The sequence below is a fragment of the Bidens hawaiensis genome, unplaced genomic scaffold (assembly GCF_021521415.1).
Source record: "Bidens hawaiensis isolate Kalapana, Puna unplaced genomic scaffold, B.hawaiensis_p1.1 tig00016758_1, whole genome shotgun sequence".
NCBI lineage: Eukaryota > Viridiplantae > Streptophyta > Magnoliopsida > Asterales > Asteraceae > Bidens > Bidens hawaiensis.
The window spans coordinates 272,328-300,170 of record NW_027492542.1 but is presented as its reverse complement, the minus strand read 5'-3'; the positions used below and the strand labels follow the sequence as shown (position 1 = coordinate 300,170).

Here is a 27,843-nt window from a genome sequence, read left to right as displayed (position 1 = left end):
ATAACATTAAAAACACTTTATCAATAGTTAAATATACTGGTAACTGAGCTGAGACTCTCATAGGCCAACTTAGCGACGCATATTTAAGTGCAATATAACTTTAATTTATAACTCAAATGTAATTCTATGATTATAAATTATAGGTTGATTTGTTCAAAACATAGTTTTTCACTACAAATTCAAACATAAAATGTCAGTTACTTTACACCCATCTGCAAATTGCCATATTTATTTCACATGCTACTACTTAAGACAAAAGAAGAGCAGTAATAATAAAAACAGTAATGTCATAATTTGCGGCAATTCTCAATTCTCTCTTGGTTCAAGCCCCGCAATTTCTCTAACCACTTGTGCTTTGTCAGCCTCAAATTGTTCATCCTCTGCAATAAAAAACCTCATTAACCACAGTTCATTCATACTTTACTTTTTCTTAATAACTTTGCTCACCTTTGTCCGGCTTAAAATCAGCAAACAGTCGCAGAAGCTTGCTCCTGTTTGCAACAAGTATGCCAATGATGTCAGCTGGCTTATTCTGGTTTGCTGCAAATAACTGCCAACAGGAACACATCTCTTAAAATTTTCCCAACAATAATAATAAAGTTAACTGCAAATAACCTACCTTAAAAACATGAAATGCTTCTATCTGAATGCTCTTGCTTGACTCCTGCACAAAATTTTACAACCTATGAGATATGATGTTTAGCACAGTGTCTTGTAATAAGTAAGAAATGTACGCACTCTCAGAAGGTTCATCAAGATCCTCAGGTTGTCCCTGGAACTTGCATACCGTGTCATCACAGCAGAGTTGGAACGATCTAACAAGATATCTCCCAAAAGCTGCAACGCAAGTAAATAATAAGCTATCAGATCAGCCAGCAATTCCATATGCATATTAATTATTATTATTATTATTATTATTATTATTATTATTATTATTATCACCTTGATAGCTTGTCTTCTGGTTATGTAATTGGGTGACTCCAGAAGCTTTGAGTTGTATTCAGCAAAAAACTGGCAAGAGAAACAAACAAATGCTCAAGAAGTTAAAAATAATAAATCCAGCTTATTGAAAAACCTAGACCAAGCATCATATCACAATATGTTTCTCTTTTCATGTAATCCTCTTCATTCTAATATGAATGTCATTTTGAACACTTGTATCCTTTTTACAAAATATTAAAAATGCGAAAGGATGAGTGTTACCCACCCAGTCATAGTTTTTGGAAAGAAACTCAGCAACTGTTGACTTGTGTCGTGTCAAGAGTTCCTGCAACAAAAATGATAACATTTAAGATTCAAACTTGTGGTGCTGCTTCAGCTAATAATATTGAATTCAAACAACGATCATAGAATAGGAACTCTTATGAATAAGAAGAGTGTTAATCAAAAGTAAAAATCAGCAATGGCAATTTTAATTAGCAGTATTTGTTGATATTCATTTGAAGAATATTGTTTCCATCAATAGACGGATCAAAGGCTAACTTCTAAAAGTAAAGTTTATCCAGAATATAAGTGCTTAGTAGTCTAAACCTTGAATGTTGCTGCTGCGTCAGCGGCAATATCAAAATTCGGAAGTTGAATGTAATCAAAGAACTTCTTCATATGCTCTGACTCCAATACATACCTAAAAACTCAAAGAATGAAGCAAATAAGTGTCACATGCCACAAGAAATGTTGTATCGAAGGAGGATTTGAACCGATGACTTCCAATGCACCCAAAAATAAAAACAAAAATAAAAGAATCACCACTAAAAAAACACATTATGTATATTCTAATGAATTTTGTTATTGACACTTAAACCTTTTTCAAATTTCTGGAAAGATATATGAAGTTTCATTACTCCAAGTATGAGCAAAAATTATGGAACTCACCTAGCAACACTTTGATGGCGTATGCATTCCCTCAGCATTGCACCATAATGTAACGCCATGTCTGGATCCTCGTAACTAGAAAAACAAAATAAATTAAACTTCAAGCATGGGATTTAGGAGCGGGGAGAAGTGGAAACAAGCCTTTCTGCTTCCTTAAAAATCTCCGTCTAGATAAACATGACCCCGATTGCCTATCACTACACAAGACTTTATATAGAAATCGTATGATTGATCACTATTGTTCGGATGAGGGTGGGTGTTTTCCCAATAAATGTGTTCACACGGTACCTTATTAAAATATACGCGCATTTGTGGTAACGGAAAAGCATTCACATAGATATCGTGGTTAATCATATCACATGTTTCCAAATATGAAATCCAAACGAGTATGCACCCACCCTTTAAGTATGTAATTAGTAATTAAAAGAGAAAGTAGTGTTACCCTGATACCAAGATATCCATAAGATCGATATTAGCCTCCAAATAATCGCAGGCGATCAACCTAGATTGAACCTGCTGGCGTTGGAGGTTAGCGACAATTTGAGTAGCATCCTTGCGAGCCTAGCGTAGAAGAAGTTGTTATTGTTATTTTAGCAGTATAGTATAATAAGAATAAGAATGAATAATAATATAGAAGGAAGGAAGGGTTGGTTACTTCTAAGTTGAGTTTGGGGAGACAGACAATGAGCAAGCGGAAAGTGTTGTCTTTGAAGAACTCTTGAGTGAGCTGAGCACAAGCTTCAGAGACGGGCTCGGCTTCACTGTTTCCATAGAGAATTTGCTTGAGCTCACGGAGAAGCTTACTCAAAGTAGCAAACTAAACATCACAATCAGATATATATATATCAGATCAAATGCCCCTCCTAAGTCCTAACTAATAAGATTGAATTGAATAATAATATAACCTAACCTAATTAATTAATTGAATAGAATGAATCACAATAGAATACGATCTATCTATCTATGAATGATAATAATAATAATAATAATACCTTTTCTTCGCGTTTGGTTTTTTCACGAGTATCCGGATTGGAGTCTGCAAAAATGAGAAGATCCCTAGTCTGACGGACGATGTCAACCGGCGTCTTGGGTTTTGACTTGAAAAGTCCTTTCATGCCCGATTGATTAATTGATTGATTGGAGCCTCTATCTTTCTTTCTGTCTGTCTGTGGATAATAATAATAATAATAATAATAATAATAATAATAGATTAGATTAGATTAGATTAGAGACATAGAGTTTGCTCGCTCTCTATCTCTTTCGCTGCTGGATCTTGGGAACTAGATGGATGGATGGATGGATGGATGTTTGTTTTTACCTCTTATTATTATTTTCTCTTTTTTTTGATATATTCTCTCTCTCTCTCTCTCTCTTTTCCGAACGGTATACTTTTATAAACAATCAAAAATGTCAAATTTCACAACCTCTACGAACCGGAGAGAAGCCCCGCCAAAAATAAGATAGAAACTACAAGAATGGAAATTTACGCCACTTCGACTAATCTATGTGTCTATTTTCCAATCTATTCTTGTACCACGGAAACTCATACGGCTTTATATCCCCAATTCTATCTTCAATCTTCAGTTCTTTTACCTTCAAAAATCTTTTCATTTATCGCGTTCCAAATATTTTAACAAGGAATAATTACAATCTCGTGAAAACCACCCTTCTCGGTTTTACCCATTTTACTAGTCTTATGGAGATCTAACATATCTCTCTAATCAAAGATATTTGTTGCAAGTGGTTGTGAGTAAAGAAGAAAAAAATGTATAAAAAATTAATTGAAGAAGAGAGAAAAATGTAGTGATTTCCATTGTATGAGTGAGGGTAAATTAGTAATTTTATGTTCAAAAAGCTAAAAAAAATAAAAAGTCAACTTCTTAGACATAGTTAGTTCAGACACAACCATGGATTTTCACACGTCAACTTTCGTCTATAAGGGCCGTTTAGGGTTATACGGGCCACACATGACATGACTTGTTGAAGATTTATATGTCGTATAGGACTATACAGGTCGTATAGGACCTGAAAAAGCTGCTTTATGTGTCTCCTCCGTACACTTGTCAGTCACGTGTGGCCTATATGACCCGTATAGTTCTATACGGCCCGTACATGCCTACACAATCTCCTTGAGAGTGGTGTATAATAATCACACCCTGTTTTATTATGACTTCTGAAAAATAACTTTTTTTGCCATTTTTAAAAGACCAAATTAAGAAACACTTTATTAATGTCAAACGCTTTTTAACTTTGTTTTTTTTTTATAAATCCAATAAGTCAATAAACTCATTCCCAAACACCCTTCTAAAGTATCACAAAGGAAATTGCAAATTCAAGTAGCAATAATATGCTCTCTCTCTCAAATTTATTTCTTTGGATGATTCTTGTATTGTATGGTCAACGGGTTCTGACATAAAGCCAACATCTATACTACTCGTATAACCTATACGAGTAATATAGGCAGGGCAGGGTGTCTGAATAGAAACTGGGTGTCTGGATAGAGAATGCCTGATTATATTGCCTTCCGTGATATGTGTGAAGACTCACATTGTTTTTAAGCATCGGGTTGTTTTGAAAGAAAAAAAAAATGTTTCATGATATGGCACCATGGTTCTTATATTTTTTTTTCCCGAATTTCAACCATTTTAACCAGTTTGGGATATGGATTTCTCTATACATAGTAACTAAGTTTTAAAATTTTTCTAAGTCGTTCATAAAATATATTGTTCCAATCATGTCATTAAAGTTTCTTTTTGTTTCACGATATTTTAGCGTAAGTTATCTAGGTTTTTTTTTTAATTTTTAAATAAAGTGACATTGCAAAATTATCTTTTTAAAATCTGAAAAACTTACAATCCATGTTCCTGCTTTAACTTTCGTTCACATTCAATCAATTTGTCTGGTGCTACTTTTCTTTTCTTTTTTTGGTCCACATTGTTCTCAATCAATACTAAACAATTCCTATGTGCACCTAATCCAAATGATTAATTTCTAACAGCGAACGCTTAACTTCAATTCCCATTCTTTCAGGTTTGTTGGGACTATAAGAACTGAAAATATATACCAGATAGTATATTACAGAAGTCACCTTGCTATATATATATATATATATATATATAAGGATGATGGATAAAAGAAAAGGTATAAAAATACATAGAAAAAAAGAAAATTAATCTTTTGGACATATATAATTAAGAAAAATGGACGTTGGCTTCATTCAGTGTTGTCCAGTCTCGAGGCTTACAAAGACAAGGGCTCCTGCATATATGCCAATTATATATTATAGTTAATTAAAATGATGCATGAACGAGTGGATTAATTAATTAGATGGATAGCTTTAAGTACGTACCAAGAGTGGGCATCAACATTGACAACACAAGAGTTCCAGCAATTTTAAGAGGGAATCCGGTCTTGAGCATATCGACGACATCGATATGACCAGTGGTGAATCCTATGACATTTGAAGGCGTTGCGGTGGGAAGCAAGAAGGCAAACTGCGCTCCAATGGCTCCAGGAACCATAAGGAGGAGCGGGTGGACATTAATATTCTTAGCGATTTGGATGAGCAGCGGAACCATGATGGTCGTGGTGGCGTTGTTTGATGTAATCAACTCCGTCAGCATCCCGCTTATCACACACACCGCTGGTGCGACCGCCAGGTACGGCGTCTTCCCCAGAAAGTCGAGTGACCTGGATAGCACGTCTGCCACGCCACTTGTTCTCACTCCCTCTGCGATGGCAAGACCTGCACCGAGTAACAAGACGATGTTCCATGGTAACTTCTTGCATTTGTTCCAGTCCATCAGCTTCTCTCCTTGTTGTTTCTTGTTAGGGATTATGAAGAGCAGAGTCGCCATCATTACGCTAACTGTTCCATCCCCAACCCGATCGTTAAATAAGCTTCCCCATCCAGGTATATCGTCGGTTATGCTTCGAGTCATCCATAAAACAATTAACACCTGCATATATATATATATATATTTGCACAAACTTAATCAATCATACATACATACATACAACTAATGTAATGTATTAATTAATATTAATACATACGTACCGAGAAGACAGTCAAGACCATTTTTTCAGCAAAAGCCATTGGACCTAACACATCAAGCTCCCTCCTTATATGAGCCTTATCCAGATATGCCGAAAGAGTGTGACCCGAGCCTTTCGGGCAATAGACAAGACAAAGAATGAGCCACAGAGCAATGAAGAGCAAGAGGGCCATGGGGAAGCCGAAGAAGAACCAAGTGCTGAAGCTCAAGGGCTGGGCTTCTGGGAAATAGCTCTTCCACATGCCGACCAGTATGAGGTTCACACCTGTGCCGGTCAGCGTACTCATTCCGCCGATCGCTGACGTGTATATGACACCAAGGACCACCGCTTTGCAGAACTTGCTTGCCTCGCCACTCGACGGAAGCCGCTGGAGGATCCCAGTGGCCACCGGCATCATCATGACGGTGGTGGGCGTGTTGTGCATCCACATGCTAACAAATGCTGTCGTCGCGCAGATGCCCAAAAGAAGGAGCTGTGGGTTTAGAGGATCTCCACAAAACACTAGTGTTATCTGCAACCCAAAATTTATTTTATTATTATAATAACAAATTGAAAATAATATTTAAACTTTTTTTTAACGGTAAACAAATATAGAATTGAGTACAAGCGACCCAATGGCACAATGCCACGGCAAGCTTGGCCAGCTGTACGGAGCCCACCGGTGGTAAAGTCTAGACACCCTCAGGATTGAATTAGAGATCACAGTCTTTCTGCATTGAACTATTCGTATCCCCTCCGGCCAAAATATTGTTTTTGGGGATTAAACATGGGTCTTAATTGAGAAACTTAGACTTCCTATCACTATAAAGGATAAATAATATTTAAACAAACTAAATAAAAACATTATAAATTAAGACAAACAAATAATCTATGATATATATGTAATTATTTGATTGGCCATAAATCAGTAGCTGAATGAGAAAGATGGTAGTAGACAACGTGTCGAGTCACGCTAGCCAAGTAGCTATCAACTAAAGGGTGTAATCTATTAAAGTGCTTAGGTGTCACTAAGCTAATTGGAATTGGACAAAAGAAACAAAATAATACTATATAATTAATTATATAATACCACACAGAGAAGGAATATTTTTGACGTTAGTAAGTAAACTGATTCAGATATTGATAGACTATGATCGACCGCTTACAAATTAATACGTGGAAAAATTACATGATTTGTTTAGCACAATTATTTGACATGACTTATCCGAAAAAAAGAACGATAATTATGCCCTGACGTCACCCCGTGGCCAGTTTAAAATTTTGCCAGTATTGCCAAAGGGGGTAGTACACGATCCGGAGGAAAAACTGAGTATGGTTCGAACCACTGAATCGGATCATAAATCGGTCAGACTTCCATACAATATTTTGTGACACTAAGAAAGAATCGGATCAATAGATAAGCTCTGACGCCACTCCGTGTCCCGTTTGAAATTTTGCCAGTGTTGCCAAAGGGGGTAGTACATGAGCCGGAGGAAAAACGGAGTATGGGTTGAACCACTTAATCAGATTATAAATTTGGTCATAGTGACTTCCATACAATATTTGGTGACCCTAAGAAATAATCGGATCAATAATTATCTGACGCCACCATGCGGTCCGTTCGAAATATTGCCAGTATTGCTAAAGGGGTATGTTCACTGATCCGGAGAAAAAACTGAGTATAGGTGGAACCGCTGAATCGAATCAGAAATTCGGTATTGATGACCTTCATAGAATATTTTTAACCCTACGACATAACCGAATCAATAATTATGCCCTAACGCCGCCCCGCGGCCCGTTCGAAATTTTGCCAGTATTGCCAAAGGGGTATGTTCCCTTATCCGGAGAAAAACAGAGTATGAGTCGAACCGCTGAATCAGATCAGAAATTCTGTCTTGGTGACCTCCATACAGTATTTGTTGACCCTATGAAAGAATCAGATCACTAATTATGCCCTGACGTCAACCCGCGGCCCGTTCGAAATTTTGCCACTATTGCCAAAGTGATATGTTCACTGAGCCGGAGAAAAAATTAAGTATGGGTCGAACCCCTGAATCGGATCAGAAATTCGGTATTGGTGACCTCCTTACAATATTTTATAACCCTACGAAATAACTGGATCAATAATTATGCCCTGACGCCACCCCGCGGCCCGTTCGAAATATTGTCAGTATTGCCAAAGGGGTATGTTCACTGATCCGGAGAAAAAACTGAGTATGGTTCGAACCACTTAATCGGATCAGAATTTCGGTCCTGGTGACCTCCATACAATATTTTATGACCTTACGAAATAATCGGATCAATAATTATGCCCTGACGCCACCCCGCGGCCCGTTCGAAATATTGCCAGTATTGCCAAAAGGATATGTTCACTGATCCGGAGAAAAAACTGAGCATGGGTCGAACCACTGAATCGGATCAGAAATTCCGTCTTTGTGACCCCCATACAATATTTTATGATCCTACGAAAGAATCGGATCAATAATTATGCCCTATAGCCACCCTACGACCCGTTCAAAATTTTGCCAGTATTGCCAAAGGGGTATGTTCACTGATCTGGAGAAAAAATTGAGTATGAGTCGTACCGCTTAATTGGATCAGAAATTCGGTCTTGGTGACCTCCGTACAATTCTTTATGACCCTATGAAAGAATCAGATCAGTAATTATGCCCTGACGCCACCATGCGGCCCGTTCGAAATTTTCCCAGTATTGCCAAAGGGGTATGTTCACTTATCCAGAGAAAAAACTGAGTATGTGTTGAACCACTTAATCGGATCAGAAATTCGGTCTTGGTGACCTATATACAATATTTTATGATCCTACGAATGAATCGGATCACTAATTATGCCCTATAGTCACCCTGCAGCCCGTTCAAAATTTGCTAGTATTGCCAAAGGGGTATGTTCACTGATCCGGAGAAAAAACTGAGTATGGGTCGAACCACTGAATCGGATCAGAAATTCGCTCTTGGTGACCTCCATACAATATATTTTAACCTTACCAAAGGATCGGATCAATAATTATGTCCTGACGCAACCATGCGGCCCGTTCGAAATTTTGTTAGTATTGCCAAGGGGTACGTTCACTAATCCGGAGAGAAAACTGAGTGTGCGTGGATGATGTGTTAATAACACACTTATATTTCCTTTCAATTTTATGATGTTTTAATGATTTAATATCAAATTTATGTAAGTTTAGGGGGTTAAGTGCAAAGTTTTACAAAGTTGAAATGTTTTGTGTAGGTTATGGAAAGATGTGGGAAAAAGGCAAGAAAAAGAGAACTTGAAGGGTTTAAGTGTCAAAGTTTCAAAGTTTAATCAAGGCCCGGTCCAAGCCCACAAGTTAGGAGCCTAATATAATATTATATTAAGTTAAAATAATCATTAATCAGCCATTCATCTCATCCTAATCCTGAAATACAAAGAAAAAAAAACCTAAAACCCTAACATCTACAAGCTGCGATCGCAGCTACAGTAACCGCCGGGAAAAAGAAGAAAAAAAGAAGAAGGAAGCGGCGGCTGTGGTCTTTGTCGGCTGGGAAAGAAAGAAGGAGTCTTGGGGCAGCAGCTAGGGGCTTCAAAACATCACAAATCTCAGCCATAAACTTTGAGTATACATCCTTAAACTTTATTTATCTTTCAAGAACCCTAACTTTGATTGATTTGGTCTTTTGTTTTACATTGTTTTGCAATTGATTGATAGATTGACTTATAATTGATTGTGTTTGGATCTTGAATGAGTTTTATCATGTTTATATTGATGTTTATGATGTTTACTTTGATTGTTTGTGGCTGTCCAAAAGTGATGAGTAGCTAAACTTGCTTGTTCTACCTAAGATAGATGATTGTTGAATAGTTTTGACTTGTTTAATGGATTGTTAATGTTCAAGACTTAAATTATTGATGTAAAGTTTAACTAAACCATAAATTAGATTGTGTGTGATGGCTGTGTTTTATTTGTTATTACTTATAATCCTCTTGCATTTGTTAATTGAATCGGTTTTGATTAATTGATTGCTTGTTAAGCTCTTTACTTGGTGTTTTGGGTTTATTTGCGGGAAGTACAACCGTAGGGATAAGTGGGTAATATATTATCTAAAATCAGTTAAAATACACCTTCTTTGAGACCGAGAGGTGATAAGAAGTAATATTGTCTCATTGCTTTTACTTGTTAGAATTAAGACCGCGCGAGAGCGGGTTTTTGTCTTGTCAAGTTTGAGTGTTTATGTGCAATTAGTTGGTTTAATTTGGGTTAAGTTAAATTGTTCCTCTATCCTTGGTTGCGTAGTATTCGTCTCCATTAGGATAGTGTGTCGAGGAGACCGAGAGGAGAGTCGACATTTGAACACGTTAATGATTGTTTTTTCGGTTTATTCTTTAAAATCAACTAAAATAAGTTAAAGTTTGTTAGAGAGACTGAGAGGTAATTTGAATTTCTTAAACAAGTTTTAGTTGTGTCATCTTTTATAATCGGTGTCTTGAATATTTTCAATCCGTTGTCTTGTTATTTCTTTCAACATGATTCATTCCTAGGTAGACGTTTTTATTCATTGAATTCAAATCAAAGTTTTCTTAAAGAGTTTTGTTAACAGTTTTCTTTTAAATTAATTTAAGTAGTTAAATAAAATATTAAAAATTAAATAAATATTATTTTGGTAAGTCTTGGTTAGAGTTTTCTTAATCATAAACGTTTTCACGTGTCTTTGAGTTCGACATCCGGACTTCCTTGATGCTATACTATTTATGATCGGTACACTTGCCGGTTTTGTGTGGTTTCTATAGGATTTTCGTTTTTATAAATTTAAAGCTTAATTGTGATTCGTTCGTTATTTATATTATACATTTTCACACATCAGTGGAACCGCTGAATCGGATCAGAAATTTGGTCTTGATGACCTCCATACAATATTTTTTGACCCTATGAAAGAACCAGATCAATAATTATGCCCTAACTCCGCCCCGCGACCCGTTTGAAGTTTTGCCAGTATTGCCAAATGGGCACGTTCACTGATACGGAGAAAAAACTGAGTATGGGTCGAACCGCTGAATCGGATCAGAAATTCTGTCTTGGTGACCTCCATACAATATTTTTTTACCCTACAAAAGAATCAGATAAAAATTATGCCCTGACGCCACCCTGCGGCCCGTTCGAAATTTTGTCAGTATTGCCAAAGGGATATGTTCACTAAGCCGAAGAAAAAACTACGTATGGGTCGAACCCCTGAATCGGATCAGAAATTCTGTTTTGGTGACCTCCATACAATATTTTATAACCATACGAAATAATCGGATCAATAATTATGCCCTGATGCACCCCGCGGCTCGTTCGAAATATTGCCAGTATTGCCAAAGGGGTATGTTCACTGATCCAGAGAAAAAACTGAGTATGGGTCGAGCCACTGAATCGGATCAGAATTTCGGTCTTGGTGAACTCCATACAATATTTTATGACCTTACGAAAGAATCGGATAAATAATTATGCTCTGACGCCACCCCGCGGCCCGTTAGAAATATTGCCAGTATTGCACAAAGGGGTATGTTCACTGATCCGGAGAAAAAACTGAGTTTGGGTCGAACCACTGAATCGGATCAGAATTTCGGTCTTGGTGACCTCCATACAATATTTTATGACCTTACGAAAGAATTGGATCAATAATTATGCCTTGACGCCACCCCATGGCCTGTTCGAAATATTGCCAGTATTGCACAAAGGGGTATGTTCACTGATTCAGAGAAAAAACTGAGTTTGGGTCGAACCACTGAATTGGATCAGAAATTCGGTCTTGGTGACCTCCATATAATATTTTATAATCCTACGAAAGAATCAGATCATTAATTATGCCCTTTAGCAACCCTGCGGTCGGTTCAAAATTTTGCCAGTATTGCCAAAGGGGTATGTTCACTGATCCAGAGAAAAAACTGAGTATGAGTCGTACAGCTGAATCGGATCAAAAATTCGGTCTTGGTGACCTCCGTACAATATTTTATGACCCTACGAAAGAATCGGATCAGTAATTATGACCTGACGCCACCCCGCGGCCCATTCGAAATTTTGCCTGTATTGCCAAAGGGGTATGTTCACTTATCCGGAGAAAAAACTGAGTATGGGTCGAACCATTTAATCGGATCAGAAATTCGGTCTTGGTGACCTCCACACAATATTTTATGATCGTATGAAAGAACTGGATCAATAATAATGCCCTATAGCCACCCCGCGGTTCGTTCGAAATTTTTTCAGTATTACCAAAGGGGTATGTTCACTGATCCGGAGAAAAAACTGAGTATGGGTCGAACCACTGAATCGGATCAGAAATTCGGTCTTGGTAAGCTTCATATAATATATTTTGACCCTACGAAAGAATCCGATCAATAATTGTACCATTATATCATGACCCATGACCCGTTTATCCATCATAACCGATGACCCGTAAGACTTTATAAAATTTTGAAAAATGAATTATTGTGTGATACGGGTTTCGAACCCGAAAAATCATGTTTCAAACCAAATATGCTTATCAACTCCACTAAACTGGTAATCGTGTTAAAATTTTTACTTAAGTTATATAAAAGTAATTGTTTTTAAGTATAAAACCAAAATTATATTTAATTATAAATATTTTCATAATTTATAATATCATATTGTATTCTCATATCTCTTTAATGCAACAATTTAAGATTGTTCATAATTTCTTATTATATTTTAAAATATAATATATATTTTTATATATTTTATTTAATAACAAAACCATAGTTTTTTTAAATTTAGTTTTTAAATTTGTGACAACATTTTGTTATAAAATAATTTTTATAATGCATAAATGTTTTATTTTTTTAAATAAATCAAACACCAACATTTGATTTTAAACTTAAAATTATAATGTATAATATATCAAAAACTTATTAAAAGGTCATAAATAAACATTATTATATGAAATAGCTGAATTTAAGTATTAAATATAATAATTTTTTTATTTTTAATTTGTTTTTCAATTGTGTAAAAAACAGACTCAAACTTAGTGTATCATATGTAAAGAGAACCAAAAATTATAATGGACATGATAACTGATAACTCAAACCATAAGAAAATGAATCATGGACACCGTCTTCGATATCTCATAGAGAAAAAATACCTTGTGATAATATATTCACTTTAAAAGTATGATAGCGTGTGGTAAAACTAGACTAATAACAAAATAATGTGTAGATAGAAAATTAGAAATAAAGAGATTTTATTAATATAATTAATTAATTTTTTATATGTTTTAAAAAAGCAAAGCGAAAGTCAAAGTCGAATAATAATAATAATAACAAGTCGTTGTTGTTCATCTTGTTCTGAGCCCTATTTATTTATTTGTTGATCAAATACTGACTGCTTCCGATTGCCGATCATCATCATCATCATCATCATCAGGTAATCTAATCTAATCTAATCGATCTCTGTATATGTTGATCAACTGAAGAAGCATAAGCATTATTATTATTATTGTATACGTTTTCCCCGATATAGCGACTTGACTGACTGACTGTTTTATGTATAAAACGCAACGCAAGGTTAGGTTAGGTCAGGTCTGCTGCTAAACAGAATTCATGCTAAAACCCTAGGTAGGCTGCCTGGTACTAGTTGCTCTTATTTTGTAATTTTAAGTAATTTGGTCATCATCATTATTCATTTGCTTGCTGGATTTAGTTTAGAGATAGAGTGAGAAGTTACTTGTTGCAATGGATGATGCCATGGAAACTGGCAGTTTGCCTCTTTACCAAGACCGACCCAGAACCACCTTTCCCGACATGCGAACCAAACCTACCATGCCTCTGGTATTATTATTATTATTCCTCTTTATTATACATACATACATACATACGTAATCATTATCATCATCTTTATTATATTATAAATAAAATAGTCATCATAAACCTGATGCTGCTGCAGATGTTCCGATTTCTCATGAGAATGAATGTGCGCCTTCTTTTTGTGCTTCTCTTTTTGGGCTTTGGAGCTATTTTTTACGTTGGTGCTAGCACCTCACCCATCATTGTCTTTGTCTTCTCAATTTGCATCATCAGCTTCCTCCTATCTATATATCTCACTAATTGGGTACTTGCCAAGGATGAAGGACCTCTTGAGATGCTTCAGGTACTCCTCTATGCTCAATTATTTAATTTAACATGGATGAATGGATGGATGTTTAGGTACCATAGCCTCCTAAGATGGCATTTTTGTATGTCAGATATCAGATGCAATACGTGATGGAGCTGAGGGTTTCTTTAAGACCCAGTATGGATCTATCTCTAAGATGGCTTTTTTGCTAGCATTGGTGATCTTTGGCATATATATGTTTCGTCCTCAACAAGAATCATCAGGCTTAGGGAGGTGATGAGAATGTCAATGCCGATTCTCCTTTATCATGCATGCTTTGTATCTTTCATGTTGAAGTTGTTGACTAGGGCAATGCTGATGCAGGTTAACTTCTGCATCTATCACCGTCTTCTCTTTTCTTTTAGGAGCTGTATGTTCTGGTATGGCTGGCTATGTTGGCATGTGGGTCTCTGTACGTGCTAATGTCCGTGTTTCAAGTGCAGCAAGACGGTCTGCAAGAGAGGCTCTGCAGGTTTCTCTTGTTCCATTTCTGTATAATCCTTTTCTGGTAGTTATTCCACTGACACTTTTTTTTGCTCAGATAGCTGTTCGTGCTGGTGGATTCTCAGCCTTGGTGGTTGTTGGGATGGCTGTAATTGGTGTTGCCATCCTTTATGCTACATTCTATGTTTGGTTGGGAGTGGACTCGCCAGGCTCAATGAAGGTTACTGACTGTGAGTGTCAACTTATTCTAATGGATTAGTATTAGTTGATGCATCTGTGCATTTTATTATGGAGTCCGTGTCTCAAAGTGTTCATTGACTTTTTAACTCATGTAGATGACATGGCATCCCATTGCTATGTTGCACAAATAGGTCTATATCTAAAATAGGTGTGTCATGTGTGAAGTGTTAAGTTTTATAAAGGACATTGTTTATTGCTTAGGGTCAGCCTTTGCATCCCAAGGCTCTCAAATGAAAAAAAGAGTTATTTACACAATAAGTCTTTGTGGTTTGGCTCTAGTCATGGGCCTAAGTTCTTCAAAGAGTTGCATGTTTGAGTTATTTGGTTTTCATTTTGTAACATGTTTGGGTTCTAGCCCTAACTTCCATTAAAGTTTGTGTTAAGTTTGGGAAAAATAACAGGAATATTCTTTTGAGAGACTATTTGTGTAATCACATAACTCAAATATGCAACTTTTTTAAACTTATACCCCAAAGGTGTGACAAGGGCCAACCACAGGGATTGTGATTCTAAAAAATAACTATAAATAGTAAAGATTTTGGCTTAGCTGAGTCTGGTGTCAAGTTTTGCAAGGTGATATATATATATATATATATATATATATATATATATATATATATATATATTTGGTGAGGTGGACTTGGCAGAATCTTGCTGTCAAAAAGTATTCATGCTAAACTTTGCTGCAGTCACTGGTTTTTGTGCATAATTATCAGTTCTTACTAGGAAACCTGTTATTCTTGTCATCTGATCTAAGACTAAATCCTTTAACAATATCACATTTGTAACATATGTGTCTTCAGTGCCTCTTCTTCTTGTGGTATATGGTTTTGGAGCTTCATTCGTAGCCCTTTTTGCTCAGTTGGGTGGTGGAATATACACGAAAGCTGCTGATGTTGGTGCTGATCTTGTTGGAAAAGTAGAGCAGGGAATACCCGAAGATGATCCTCGAAACCCTGCTGTCATTGCTGATCTGGTATACATTTCTTTCTTAGTTTTTTGCTTATTGAATAGTAATACATGTGAATGAAATACCAAACAGATTGAGCTTCAGTTTGCCATATTGATTCTGGTGCAAATTATAATATGGAATCACAAAAATAAGATGGAGTGTTAAAACAAACAAAAAGAAAGAGGCCACCAACACAAACCACTTGACTGCCTCTCACCCCCTTTCTCTACATGTTTATATTTCCACATTGACTGTAAGGTTTTGTCAATGATTTGTGACTAGTAAAGTGTTGCTTAAGTTGCCCTAGAAAGTTATTGAGGAAGGAGACTTCTAGTTTACAGTGTATCTGCTAGTTTGCCAATTGGTTAGATTGCCCTTTATTGTGATGTTCTTTGTTTTATTTATTACCACTTCTTTTGATAGTAAGGGGAGGTTTGGCAGTTTCATTAGGGAGCTCCAAACGCATCCTGGTATGAATCTAAGTTGACCTCATAGTTTGTCTTGAATCAACAAATCTGCGAACGGTGTCTTTTATGCAAGTATTTTTCTGAATTCAATTGCTTGGATCTTAACTGCAGCAATTAGTACCCACTTTCGGTTTCTCATATATTTGATTATCATTATTCGTGTCTGATGTATTAGTCTAGCTTGTGAAAATGCATATTATTTTTCTTATCGTGATGATTATTTTTATCTAACTGATTTATGTTATTTTTGATCATACAGGTTGGAGATAATGTTGGTGATTGTGCAGCTAGAGGAGCTGATCTGTTTGAGAGCATAGCTGCAGAGATAATCAGTGCTATGATACTTGGTGGAACCATGGCTCAGCGCTGCAAAATTGAAGATAAATCATTTGGTTCTCTATAATTGTAGTTGATTCCTAAGTCTCTGAAATTATGCGTTTATAATCAGTTAAAGAGTGTTGTTCATCGTATCTTCTAGACTTGTTCTTTGTCAGCAGCATATTTTCATTAACTCTGTGCAGTTGTTTGTTTGTTAACTAGATTTGTGTTCTACCTCTTATCTCTATGATATTGGAAAACATTTCATATGAGGCAAATTGAGAGTTGAGACACATTAACTTTTCTGATCTGCTACTGCTGATAATTTTTAATGTTATAGCTCATGACAGGGAGCTAAAGTTAGTTGCTTAGTTTGTAGTTATATGATGAATAACTTTAGTATTGTGGTTCTATATTCCAACATATGTATGTTTTTCTTACATTATGTTATGTGGTCAGTCAATCATCTATCTATGAACATGCAGATCCATCCGGCTTCATCTTGTTTCCTCTAGTCATCCATTCGTTTGATCTCATAATATCATCAGTGGGAATGTTTTCAATACGTGGCACACGTGATCCTGGAGTGATTGGTATTATGGAGGATCCTATGACGATACTTCAGAAAGGATATTCTGTTACAATTGTTTTAGCGGTTGTGACTTTCGGTTTGGTAAGTGACTTGAAGCATGCTGCTATTTCTGTTGTTTGCTACAGCTTATAAAATTGTTTGTTGCGTATGCATGCAGTCTACACGGTGGATGCTGTACACAGAACAAGCTCCTTCTGCTTGGTTGAATTTTGCCTTGTGTGGTTTGGTTGGAATCATGACAGCTTACATTTTCGTATGGATTACTCAGTATTACACTGACTATAAACACGAGCCTGTACGCAAGTTAGCTCTTTCCAGCTCAACAGGCCATGGGACTAACGTAATTGCGGGCATTAGCTTGGGTCTAGAGTCTACCGCTCTTCCTGTCCTTGTGATAAGCGTGTCTATTGTTTTGGCTTTCTGGTTGGGGCAAACCTCGGGGTTGGTTGATGATGCTGGGAATCCGACAGGTGGGCTGTTTGGGACGGCAGTTGCAACAATGGGCATGCTTAGCACTGCAGCCTATGTTCTCACTATGGATATGTTTGGCCCAATAGCTGATAATGCTGGTGGAATCGTTGAGATGAGTCAGCAGCCTGAAAGCGTTCGGGAGATCACTGATGTTTTGGATGCAGCTGGGAACACAACGAAAGCAACCACAAAAGGGTTTGCCATTGGATCTGCTGCACTTGCATCTTTTCTTTTATTCAGTGCGTATATGGATGAAGTAGCATCATTTGCTCACTCCTCATTTACACAGGTAGGTAATTTCTGATTGGATTGTTGTGGTGTGGATCAAGTGCTTAATCATCATTTGCAGGTTGACATCGCCATTCCAGAAGTATTTGTTGGTGGATTGTTGGGGTCCATGCTTATATTTCTTTTCAGTGCGTGGGCCTGTGCTGCAGTTGGCCGCACCGCCCAAGAGGTTGTTAACGAAGTAAGAAGACAGTTTATTGAGAGGCCAGGCATCATGGTACGTAAACAAATTTTTTTAACGCAGCCAGCTATTACCTTATTATTCTTTTATGAAATTCTCCATGCTTATGTTTATTATAGGACTTTAAAGAGAAACCAGATTATGGGAGATGTGTTGCAATTGTCGCCTCTGCTTCTCTGAGGGAGATGATAAAGCCTGGAGCCTTGGCCATTATATCACCTATATTTGTTGGTATAGTAAATCACATTATTTCAATGACAAGAGATATATATGTTGTTGTTCACGAGGAACATTTTATTTGTTTGTTTTCCAAACAGGCATTCTGTTTCGCATTCTGTTTGTTTTCCAAGTGGTGGCCGCCATGTTGATGTTTGCTACGGTTTCTGGTATTCTGATGGCTCTTTTCCTCAACACTGCTGGTGGTGCCTGGGATAATGCTAAGAAATATATTGAGACGGGGGCTCTTGGAGGCAAAGGAAGTGAGAGCCACAAAGCAGCAGTTACTGGTGATACGTAAGTCTCCATCCAATCGTAAATTATTTCTTGGTTTTTCTTCATTTCTAACCCTTTGTTTACAACAAACAGTGTAGGTGACCCCTTCAAAGACACAGCTGGGCCTTCCCTGCATGTTCTTATCAAGATGCTTGCAACGATAACGCTGGTGATGGCGCCCGTCTTTTTGTGATCAACAGTAATGAGAGTTTATTTATTTATTATTAATACCGACCGATTTTATCTTAACTTGGGAGCAAAATGCATGTGAAAGATGGCTCTTATTTTTCATTTCCTTTTTGTTGTTTACTTACATCTTCTTCTCCTAGTGTCATTTGATTGCTTGTTGTCTATTGATATTAGTTGTGATTTGAATGATAGAAAAAAAATTAATATAATTTTGGATAGAGTGTGAAATGGCAAATAATGAAGGTCGTCGTCTTCCATTCATTTTTATTATGTTATTCACTTGACATGTTTAATTAATTAATGAAAGATAGTGTAAATCATGTATGTATGTATGTATCTCTCGGAGGCGCACCTTCAGGGATCATATAAACCAACACTAGGTTCATAAACTGAAAACAAGTTTAGAATATTGGTGGGTTGGTGGGTAAATTGACGTCATTATTATTATTATTATTATTCTTATTATTATTAAAAAACAAAAGGAGGAGGAGGTGGTCTAGAGAATAAATAAATAAAAATAAATAAATTTGAATGATTAGAAATAAAACAAAGACAAAGGAAGGAAGGAAGGAAGGAATAAAGCCTAATCTAAACCCCTTCCTTCCTTTACAATAGTAATTGAAGAGGTATGTACCCGCCTCAACAACGAACGAGGCGGGTCAACCCACAAGATATAGACAAGAGGCTTGAAATCAAGACATTATGAAGGCACAAAGCCAAAACCTACGCGCATGGCGCATATCACACATGCTCAGGCATCATATGCCCAGGCACCACACATGCTCAGGCACCATATGCCCAGGCACCACACATGCTCAGGCATCATATGCCCAGGCACCACAGATGCCCAGGCATCACATATGCTCACGCATATCACATATGCGCGTGGCGCATCAGCGCGCGGCGCATATCACATGCTCGTGCATATCACATCTGCGCATGAAACATCTGCGCGTGAGAATAAAGAGAATAAAGAGAAGACCTCGCGCATCCTCAGGATTGGCGCATATCACACATGCACATAATCAACCTCGTCCTTATCCAAATCAGGATTAGGGCAACCTTGATTGTGCACGTCAGACAACCTTCCAGAAGGTATCTTTTTAAGGAATAAGAATATGCTGATGTTGACAGCTGCCAAATGAAAGGTGGACAACTCAGCATAACCCATGTGCTACCACGTGATTATAACCAATGAAAAAGCACCAGGTGTCCCCAAGGACACGTGGCGCAAATCAATTGGAGGAGGCCAACAAGGCTGAGCCAAATCAGTGGAAACCCTAGCACTATAAATACAGCATCAACTCCACAAGGAGAGACATCAAATCATATTCAATTACATTTAATCAGACAGTTACAGCCAGTAACACATAATCACATCCAATTACAGAGTATTCAGCTATTAAGCAATACTCTCCAGATTTCCTTACTCTGATATTGTTATCTTCTCCCACAAATACTTATTCTCACACCGGAGGGTTACCCCAAAGAGGACCCCTCTGTCCCTTTCTGAGGGGTAAGTTGACGGTGCTGTTCATTTTGTAGGTTGAAGAACCCAGATCCAAGAAAACCATCGGTGAAATAGTATAATCAAACCCGAGGAAGTAGATCGTCTACCAGTGAGTCGATCCACGCTTCTTCATTGGCGCCATCCACTGTTACAACGGCAATCAGATCTCATCAGATCTATATATAAAAACAAATTTTCACCATGGTTTCTGGTGCTCGTAACGTCGATCAAGTTCTGGAGGATATTGAACGTGAGGATGTTAATGAGGGACAGCAGTTTCTGAGGGGGCCGCATGATTCTACGCGCACCACCAGTAACCGTCCCTTCATCACAACTCCTCACGGCCAGACTGAAACTCCTCCAGACGATCTCACGTTACAAAATCTTGCCGGCGCGAAACAAAAAGGACCAATGGGTCCAGAAGATGAAACAAATGATCCTAAAGAATGGCTCATAAACGAGCAGCGGCGTCTAATGGACAAGTACAATGAGATGGTCAAACAGAAAAAGCTAGCCGACTTAACACAAAGGCAAACGTTTAATAAGCAAACTGTTCATGGAACAAAAAGGCCGCGCGCGCCGGAAGAAGGACATTCTGTTCACACTGCACACACTGAGTTCAGTGATGAAGAAGTGCACAGCATGAGGAAGACGCGAGATACTCATGCAGGAGGCTCACAGCTCCGCGCGCCTGTGAACATGGCGCCTGGAGCCAGAGCCGATCTGGATCTGCACATACCGTACAGCCCACCAGTTAGAGGGCAAGTGGACATAACCACACCGTACAGACCAGCCATCTTGGTGAAACATTCAAAGTTCACTGAGCGCATCGCGAAGGCTCCCATCCAGCACAAAACCAAGATGCCAAGTGGTTTGGGCAAATATGACGGCACAACAGATCCAGACGATTTCTTGCAAGGTTTTTACAACACGGGAAACCTAGAGAGCTGGACGATGCCAACATGGTGTCACATGTTTGCTCGCTGCCTCACGGGCGCGGCGCGTGTCTGGTTCGAGAGCTTGCCGACTGGGCAAATTGATGGGTTCGAGGAACTATTGGAAAAGTTCCAAGCCCACTTCGTACAGCAGCGCAGACACACGCGCGACCCTGATGACATCATGCACTGCGTGCGCAGGAATGATGAAACGATTGAAGACTACATCACTCGTTTCAATCAGGAGTCTCTGGCAATCGGAGGTATCACTGAGAAACTATTGCGCGTGGCCTTTATACAAGGCGCGCGCAGTGATCAACTCCGCCGAGCTCTCATAAGCAGAGATGGCATGCCCACCACGTGGGCCAAGTTAATGGAAGCATCGCGAGTTTTCGCGAGAAATGAAAAACAAATTGCCCAAGATAGGGCAAGAGAAAGAGCGCATCAAGCTGAGTCACCGCGCAGCAAAGAAAAAAGGGGCAAACAGAACTCTGTATGGTCCAGGTTGCAACCAACCAGTTTTTCTTCCGCAGAAAAGCAGGCGCAACCAAGCTCACCCCAGCCCCAAAAAGATGTTCGTAATCGCGGGGAGGGTGACAAGAGGGAGGGCGGCAGAGATCCTAGCAGACCTCTGCCAAGAATATGGACTCCCCTCACTAGGAACATTTTATTTGTTTGTTTTCCAAACAGGCATTCTGTTTCGCATTCTGTTTGTTTTCCAAGTGGTGGCCGCCATGTTGATGTTTGCTACGGTTTCTGGTATTCTGATGGCTCTTTTCCTCAACACTGCTGGTGGTGCCTGGGATAATGCTAAGAAATATATTGAGACGGGGGCTCTTGGAGGCAAAGGAAGTGAGAGCCACAAAGCAGCAGTTACTGGTGATACGTAAGTCTCCATCCAATCGTAAATTATTTCTTGGTTTTTCTTCATTTCTAACCCTTTGTTTACAACAAACAGTGTAGGTGACCCCTTCAAAGACACAGCTGGGCCTTCCTTGCATGTTCTTATCAAGATGCTTGCAATGATAACGCTGGTGATGGCGCCCGTCTTTTTGTGATCAACAGTAATGAGAGTTTATTTATTTATTATTAATACCGACCGATTTTGTCTTAACTTGGGAGCAAAATGCATGTGAAAGATGGCTCTTATTTTTCATTTCCTTTTTGTTGTTTACTTACATCTTCTTCTCCTAGTGTCATTTGATTGCTTGTTGTCTATTGATATTAGTTGTGATTTGAATGATAGAAAAAAAATTAATATAATTTTGGATAGAGTGTGAAATGGCAAATAATGAAGGTCGTCGTCTTCCATTCATTTTTATTATGTTATTCACATGACATGTTTAATTAATTAATGAAAGATAGTGTAAATCATGTATGTATGTATGTATCTCTCGGAGGCGCACCTTCAGGGATCATATAAACCAACACTAGGTTCATAAACTGAAAACAAGTTTAGAATATTGGTGGGTAAATTGACGTCATTATTATTATTATTATTAAAAAACAAAAGGAGGAGGAGGTGGTCTAGAGAATAAATAAATAAAAAAAATAAATTTGAATGATTAGAAATAAAACAAAGACAAAGGAAGGATGGAAGGAAGGAATAAAGCCTAATCTAAACCCCTTCCTTCCTTTACAATGGTAATGGTAATGGTAACTAGCAGCTCCCGGCAGCTGTGGATGGCAGAAGGTTGTTGGTTTAAGAAGCGCAGACCACCACCACCAACGGTGGTGAAGAATAGTAATAGCAATAGTAATAGTGTTTCACTTTCACTTCCACCTCGACGCTTGATTTTACTTCGTCACGCTAAGACTTGTTGGGAGGATTATCGATCTCGATCTATCAAAGGTATCTATATGTATATGTATATGTATATGTATGTTTTAATTAATTAGCCCTACCTAGACTTATTTACTTTGCTGCTTAGACCATGATCGTCCTTTGAGTAAAGATGGAGAAGCTGATGTTATACAACTTACTTACAACCTCCAACGCCTCGGTTGGATTCCTCAACTTATATTATCCAGTGATGCCACACGAACACGCCAGACTCTTCAAATCATGCAGCACCACCTGCGCCCCTTGTTGGATGCTGCTGAGATACACTTTCTCTCTAGCTTTTACTCTGTCGCGGCAATGGATGGCCAGACGGCTCATCACCTCCAACAGGCCATCTGCAAATATGCTACAGACGACATACTTACAGTTATGTGAGTGACTTCTATTTATTTATTAAGTGATGATGATGATGAATTACAAGTGCCTAGACATCTAGATATAATTCCAGCCTCCAGCAATGATAACTGTTGACATTTATGGATTGGCCAATGGAGCTTGTCAAATTAAAGGGTGGATATAAATGAATTGGACAAAATCCTTCAAACCAAACTTAAGAACAACTATTGTAATGTGTAAAAGTAGGTAGAAAGGTCAAGAAGCCACTACTCTCATATCTCTTAAGGGAATTAAACCACCAAGATCAAAGAAAACGAAGATTTTAAGATGTCGGTTGTTATATTGCGACTTCTTTCTTTCCCAGGTGTATGGGACATAATCGAGGATGGGAAGAGGCAGCCTCAACCTTTTCTGGTGTCTCTGTAGAACTGAAGACTTGCAATGCTGCCTTGCTTGAAGCTGCTGGCAAATCATGGGAAGAGGTTAGCAGTTTCACCTTTATTATGATTGTGCAATGGCTGTGTGTGTTACTCAACTATTGGTAACATTATATTGTAGGCGTTTCTTTTGGCTGGAGATGGTGGCTGGAAGCTTCACCAAGTAGTCAAGCCAAATGTTACTTAGCCCCTAGCTAGGCTAGGATTAATCTGTAAAGTTAACATACATACATACATACGCACTTTTTGAAAGACTGTACCATTAAGGATAAAATCATGAGTTTATTATCATTAAACTCTTTTACATTTGTCCATCCTAAATTTGTATAAAGCTTGTCTGAGTTAAGCAAACACAAAACTGAAGGCCTGGCGGTTGGCTAACCGAATCATAATAACACTGTTCTGTGTAACTGGTAACCAAAAACTGAAAGTTTTCAATTACCAAATCTTCCACCGAGATTAAAACAAATACATATTTTAACGACGCATTAAAATTTACATATGATTTGAATGTGTAAATTGAAAAACATAAAACCCTAGCTTAATGATGAGCCATTCAGGTGTGTCCCCTTCTCTTTTATACTTTTTAGTTCATCAATTCAATACAAATGAAATTACTTGTTTGCAATGCAACAACGGAAATGGAATTAGGTGTGTAGAAAGGAAACTCGCGAGATCAAACTTTAAGTGATTTCATCGGACATCAAGGCAGGGATATAATTTCTTTGCTAGACCTAATTAATGCCCCATTTGGTTCATAATTGTATCTATTCATCGTGTTTTCACGAGCCCTCTCTAGCAAGAGAATTATGAATTTCCTATTTCTCGTTATCTTAGCGTTAACCTTCACTTTGACGGTCTTCCCCCCTTTTGAAATGTGAACCTCATATGTCATTTAATCAGTTAGCTTATTGTGTTTTAAGAGCATCTGTTTGATTGAAATTAATTCTGGTATTGTTGGATCTTTTGTCATGAAAAGTTTAAGGCTATTACACTTGAGGCTAAGTTTTGCTTCATCAAGACATTTCGTTGGATTTTGTGTGTGAAATTCCAAATTTATGCATATATATTTTTTTGCCAAACACCACTAGATTTTGCTTGCATTTGATTGTTAAATGTTACTTTTTTTGAAATACTGTACACTTTTCCCATTTAGTAAGTTTTATTGAGTTGTAGTTTTTGGAAGAAGGCAGATCTGTTATGTATATGCAGTTGCAGTGTTGAAAGCAAAAATGTTGTTATTTATGATACAAAGTTTACTTTTGGTTTTGCTGGGGATCTTACAATGCCATATGTTTTTACTAACAGGCGCGCAGCAGGACAAATCTTTTGAATTGGAGTTGAATAACAACATTCAGAGCCAGATGGTAGGCTATCTTGGATTTGAATGTTAAATGCTTGTATATATATGTGATTTAAAATCACCCATGTTGATGTCTTTTTGTTTCAGATCCATGGCCAAAATAGTGAGAGGATTTTATGGTTAGGTGATTTTTCCGTTTGCAGTAAGGGGCTGAAGCATTATCCAGCTTTTATCAGGGACGAAACCACAGTAACTGTAAGCATTCTTGTGTTTGTATTTTTTGATAAAATAAATAGAAAATAAACGAATAAAAGGTTTCTGGTGTGTTTAGGTTCATTCGTTTGCATTGATCAAGGGCGAAGATGAAAATGAGCACATTGGTTATGTGGAAGACCTGTACGAGGATTACAGTGGACACAAAATGGTAAAAGTGCGGTGGTTTAACTGCAGTGAAGAACCCCATGAGGTTATGATCACACCTGATGTTGAGGTTGTGAGTGCAGAGTGTATTCCTGGGCTTGCAACCGTTTTGACTCCCAAGCATTATGACCAGAGCTTGGCTGTTGTTTCTGAAGATTTCTCAGATGGGGTTTACATGTGCTCCAGGCAGATCAGAAACAACAGGGTCACATCATTCCCGTTGTCTAAACTGCGTGGTTATGCAAACCAAACAATCTTCTCGATTTTAAATCCACCAGTCATCCCCCAGTCATCCCCACCAGTCATCCCATCACCAGCACTTTCTGATGTTGGTGAGGAGATTGAAGTGCTTCACGATGACAGTGGGTTGCGAGGCAGCTGGTTTAGATGTAGAATCTTGAAGGCCAAAGGGAAGCGTTTGAAAGTTGTGTACGTGGATCTGGAGGAGGCAGAGGGTCATGGAAATACAGAGGCAAGTCTTCTTTGTTGTTATTATTATATTGGAGCAAACATGCAAACTTTGTCTTGTTTTGATTTGATTTGATCTGATATTTAGGAATGGATTGCTGGTGACAGAGTTGCGGAGCCTGATAAGTTGGGGATGAGACACTTGGGACGCGATAGCATCCGCCCATGGCCTCGTGGTTCAACTTCAAATGCATGTTATAGCGTTGGGGATGCAGTAGACGCGTGGTGGTGCGATGCCTGGTGGGAAGGTGTTGTAATAAGCAGCGTCCCTCCTGCAAATGATACTTACCGCGTTTACTTTCCTGGTATATCTGTGTGTGCTATTATTGTTACTTTGATTGACTCTATAACCAAATGATTGAAAGAAAATGATCTGCTTGCTTTTGTAGGTGAGCACAGATTCCTAAACTGTGAAAAGAAGAACCTCAGAAGCTCCAAAGATTGGGTTGGCAACAGGTGGATACAAATTAAGCCAAAGCCTGATATATTGAATGTCCTGGCTTCTTCTCAAAAGGAGAAAAAATGAACTCTTTTTTCTTGCTCTTACAAGTAAGAATGTGTGGATGTTATATAGTGTTTTGGATTTTGTCTTTGTCGTAATATGATGGGGATCTGATACCATGTGTGCGTGTGTGTCCTTTATGGTGATATAAGAGACGTGGTTTATCAATTTAGTGGAAATCAGTGTTTGTGTGAGTCCATTAGTGTGCCTTATTCTGTATTATTACTTGCTATATTATCACCTAATGGTCAATTTCACCAATTTTATTGCCAGCCTAAATCTAACTGTTCCTTTTCTATTAGACTTTAGTTTTGACCATATTAAAGCACCCAAAGACGAATTTAGACCATTTGGATACACAAACAACAATAGCGAGATGCATAACCTTCATTGTTATTTCTCCTAAAAGCGTATTACCAAGGTGTATACAAACGAAAAAGGCTAAATGCAGATATAGCAGAGACAGTGAGCATGCTTCCGCAAACTAACACTGAAGTTGCCATCCCTTGTCCAACTTGATTGCAGAATTTACCATACATATCACATATCGCCATCCATTCAACTTCTGCTTCTCCAACTTTTGCGAACACTGCAGATTGTCCCGCAGCTGCTATTGCCGCCACCATCACATAGCCCATAACCTGCAAATTAACAAATATAAATGAATATGTTACATAACAGAGTCAGATGTCCGGCCTGACCTACCTGATCAGCAGAAAAGATAAGCCATGCCAAGGGTTTGTTTAACACAACACTTCCTCCTGTAACCACACACCTCAATATCTGTACCAGTGAACAGGCTGCAGCTATCCCATTGGCTACCGCCAAAAACCTGTATTATTACTTTTACTATTAATAAAGTTGCGGTTAAAAAGTAACTAAAGAGTTGCCTGGGATGAGACATACACTAGGGATTTCATGTCTGTGAATTTGGCTCTTTTCTGAATGCTAAGGATTTGTTTAACCTGAGTATCGGTCGCTACAAGAAGAGCAGCAGCAAGGCCCAAACCACAAATCACAGTCCTCAATATCAGCTCTGTCACCCTCATCCTCAGATCCACATAACTCATTATTATCTTAAATTACACAAAACAAAACAATGCAGTATCGTATATACATACATCTTTGCCAAAACTCACTTAAATAGGCAACTCACCTTTTTCTAATACACATACACATAACTTTAATTATTGTGACAGAAAAATAATTTTGAAAAAAAGTTAGTTAATATCATCATCATCGTCGTCATCTTTGTTTCAATTCATGTAACGAGTCCTACTAAAAATAGAAACGGATCTTGATATGATATGATGTGAATTCGCAGTTCCCAATTCCTATACCTAGCCAATTGGATTTTTATTTTAAGTTTAATATAACATTAAAAACACTTTATCAATAGTTAAATATACTG

At 37.9% G+C, this 27,843-nt stretch overlaps 6 protein-coding genes across 7 annotated transcripts; 3 read left to right on the top strand and 3 right to left on the bottom strand.

The window, feature by feature from the left end:
* Nucleotides 1-148: 148 nt before the first annotated feature.
* Nucleotides 149-3,109, bottom strand: LOC143552069 (putative MO25-like protein At5g47540). Of its 2 annotated transcripts, XM_077042371.1 has the most exons (12): nucleotides 3,091-3,109; nucleotides 2,865-3,053; nucleotides 2,528-2,689; nucleotides 2,315-2,433; nucleotides 1,873-1,947; nucleotides 1,531-1,624; nucleotides 1,208-1,267; nucleotides 943-1,011; nucleotides 739-837; nucleotides 620-664; nucleotides 448-550; nucleotides 149-380 (listed from the first exon to the last, which is right to left on the bottom strand). In XM_077042371.1, the coding sequence occupies exons 2-12, from the start codon at nucleotides 2,985-2,987 to the stop codon at nucleotides 307-309; spliced, it is 1,023 nt and encodes a 340-aa protein (XP_076898486.1). In that variant the 5' UTR covers nucleotides 2,988-3,053; nucleotides 3,091-3,109; the 3' UTR covers nucleotides 149-306. The 2 variants fall into 2 exon arrangements, with proteins under 2 accessions (XP_076898486.1, XP_076898487.1); XM_077042372.1 differs by lacking the exon at nucleotides 3,091-3,109 and having other exon boundaries at nucleotides 2,865-3,060.
* Nucleotides 3,110-4,967: 1,858 nt separating this feature from the next.
* LOC143552068 (tonoplast dicarboxylate transporter-like) lies at nucleotides 4,968-6,453 on the bottom strand. The gene is made up of 3 exons (XM_077042369.1): nucleotides 5,930-6,453; nucleotides 5,222-5,831; nucleotides 4,968-5,130 (listed from the first exon to the last, which is right to left on the bottom strand). The coding sequence occupies exons 1-3, from the start codon at nucleotides 6,356-6,358 to the stop codon at nucleotides 5,090-5,092; spliced, it is 1,080 nt and encodes a 359-aa protein (XP_076898484.1). The 5' UTR covers nucleotides 6,359-6,453; the 3' UTR covers nucleotides 4,968-5,089.
* A 6,738-nt stretch (nucleotides 6,454-13,191) lies between these two features.
* LOC143552067 (pyrophosphate-energized membrane proton pump 3-like) lies at nucleotides 13,192-18,784 on the top strand. The gene is made up of 15 exons (XM_077042368.1): nucleotides 13,192-13,311; nucleotides 13,458-13,509; nucleotides 13,595-13,722; nucleotides 13,838-14,041; nucleotides 14,136-14,278; nucleotides 14,369-14,516; nucleotides 14,586-14,718; nucleotides 15,532-15,704; nucleotides 16,407-16,539; nucleotides 16,951-17,138; nucleotides 17,215-17,817; nucleotides 17,878-18,033; nucleotides 18,117-18,228; nucleotides 18,315-18,510; nucleotides 18,583-18,784. Exons 3-15 carry the CDS (start codon nucleotides 13,627-13,629, stop codon nucleotides 18,680-18,682), a joined length of 2,385 nt encoding a protein of 794 aa, XP_076898483.1. The 5' UTR covers nucleotides 13,192-13,311; nucleotides 13,458-13,509; nucleotides 13,595-13,626; the 3' UTR covers nucleotides 18,683-18,784.
* A 3,951-nt stretch (nucleotides 18,785-22,735) lies between these two features.
* On the top strand, nucleotides 22,736-24,141 carry LOC143552064 (uncharacterized protein At3g52155, chloroplastic-like). Its single transcript, XM_077042366.1, has 4 exons — nucleotides 22,736-22,975; nucleotides 23,055-23,337; nucleotides 23,667-23,784; nucleotides 23,861-24,141. Exons 1-4 carry the CDS (start codon nucleotides 22,765-22,767, stop codon nucleotides 23,924-23,926), a joined length of 678 nt encoding a protein of 225 aa, XP_076898481.1. The 5' UTR covers nucleotides 22,736-22,764; the 3' UTR covers nucleotides 23,927-24,141.
* Nucleotides 24,142-24,266: 125 nt separating this feature from the next.
* Nucleotides 24,267-26,696, top strand: LOC143552063 (uncharacterized). Its single transcript, XM_077042365.1, has 5 exons — nucleotides 24,267-25,106; nucleotides 25,190-25,297; nucleotides 25,374-25,934; nucleotides 26,019-26,235; nucleotides 26,320-26,696. The coding sequence occupies exons 1-5, from the start codon at nucleotides 24,972-24,974 to the stop codon at nucleotides 26,454-26,456; spliced, it is 1,158 nt and encodes a 385-aa protein (XP_076898480.1). The 5' UTR covers nucleotides 24,267-24,971; the 3' UTR covers nucleotides 26,457-26,696.
* A 129-nt stretch (nucleotides 26,697-26,825) lies between these two features.
* Nucleotides 26,826-27,799, bottom strand: LOC143552066 (CASP-like protein 2B1). Its single transcript, XM_077042367.1, has 3 exons — nucleotides 27,339-27,799; nucleotides 27,138-27,264; nucleotides 26,826-27,073 (listed from the first exon to the last, which is right to left on the bottom strand). The coding sequence occupies exons 1-3, from the start codon at nucleotides 27,500-27,502 to the stop codon at nucleotides 26,846-26,848; spliced, it is 519 nt and encodes a 172-aa protein (XP_076898482.1). The 5' UTR covers nucleotides 27,503-27,799; the 3' UTR covers nucleotides 26,826-26,845.
* Nucleotides 27,800-27,843: the final 44 nt, after the last annotated feature.

Coding starts and splice junctions, on each gene's coding strand:
- LOC143552069 (XM_077042371.1), bottom strand. CDS start 2,987: ATGAAAGGACTTTTCAAGTCAAAACCCAAGACGCCGGTTGACATCGTC. Junction 2,434..2,527: donor TCCCCAAACTCAACTTAGAA/GTAACCAACCCT, acceptor CTTCTACGCTAG/GCTCGCAAGGATGCTACTCA. Junction 1,012..1,207: donor TTTCCAAAAACTATGACTGG/GTGGGTAACACT, acceptor TTCTCTTGCCAG/TTTTTTGCTGAATACAACTC.
- LOC143552068 (XM_077042369.1), bottom strand. CDS start 6,358: ATGTGGATGCACAACACGCCCACCACCGTCATGATGATGCCGGTGGCC. Junction 5,832..5,929: donor TGGTCTTGACTGTCTTCTCG/GTACGTATGTAT, acceptor ATATATATGCAG/GTGTTAATTGTTTTATGGAT. Junction 5,131..5,221: donor AATGTTGATGCCCACTCTTG/GTACGTACTTAA, acceptor GCATATATGCAG/GAGCCCTTGTCTTTGTAAGC.
- LOC143552067 (XM_077042368.1), top strand. CDS start 13,627: ATGGATGATGCCATGGAAACTGGCAGTTTGCCTCTTTACCAAGACCGA. Junction 16,540..16,950: donor AATTGAAGATAAATCATTTG/GTTCTCTATAAT, acceptor ATGAACATGCAG/ATCCATCCGGCTTCATCTTG. Junction 18,511..18,582: donor GCAGCAGTTACTGGTGATAC/GTAAGTCTCCAT, acceptor TACAACAAACAG/TGTAGGTGACCCCTTCAAAG.
- LOC143552064 (XM_077042366.1), top strand. CDS start 22,765: ATGGTAATGGTAATGGTAACTAGCAGCTCCCGGCAGCTGTGGATGGCA. Junction 23,338..23,666: donor GACGACATACTTACAGTTAT/GTGAGTGACTTC, acceptor TTTCTTTCCCAG/GTGTATGGGACATAATCGAG. Junction 23,785..23,860: donor CTGGCAAATCATGGGAAGAG/GTTAGCAGTTTC, acceptor ATTATATTGTAG/GCGTTTCTTTTGGCTGGAGA.
- LOC143552063 (XM_077042365.1), top strand. CDS start 24,972: ATGTTGTTATTTATGATACAAAGTTTACTTTTGGTTTTGCTGGGGATC. Junction 25,107..25,189: donor ACAACATTCAGAGCCAGATG/GTAGGCTATCTT, acceptor TTTTTGTTTCAG/ATCCATGGCCAAAATAGTGA. Junction 26,236..26,319: donor TTACCGCGTTTACTTTCCTG/GTATATCTGTGT, acceptor TTGCTTTTGTAG/GTGAGCACAGATTCCTAAAC.
- LOC143552066 (XM_077042367.1), bottom strand. CDS start 27,502: ATGAGTTATGTGGATCTGAGGATGAGGGTGACAGAGCTGATATTGAGG. Junction 27,265..27,338: donor ACAGACATGAAATCCCTAGT/GTATGTCTCATC, acceptor GTAATAATACAG/GTTTTTGGCGGTAGCCAATG. Junction 27,074..27,137: donor TTATCTTTTCTGCTGATCAG/GTAGGTCAGGCC, acceptor GTTAATTTGCAG/GTTATGGGCTATGTGATGGT.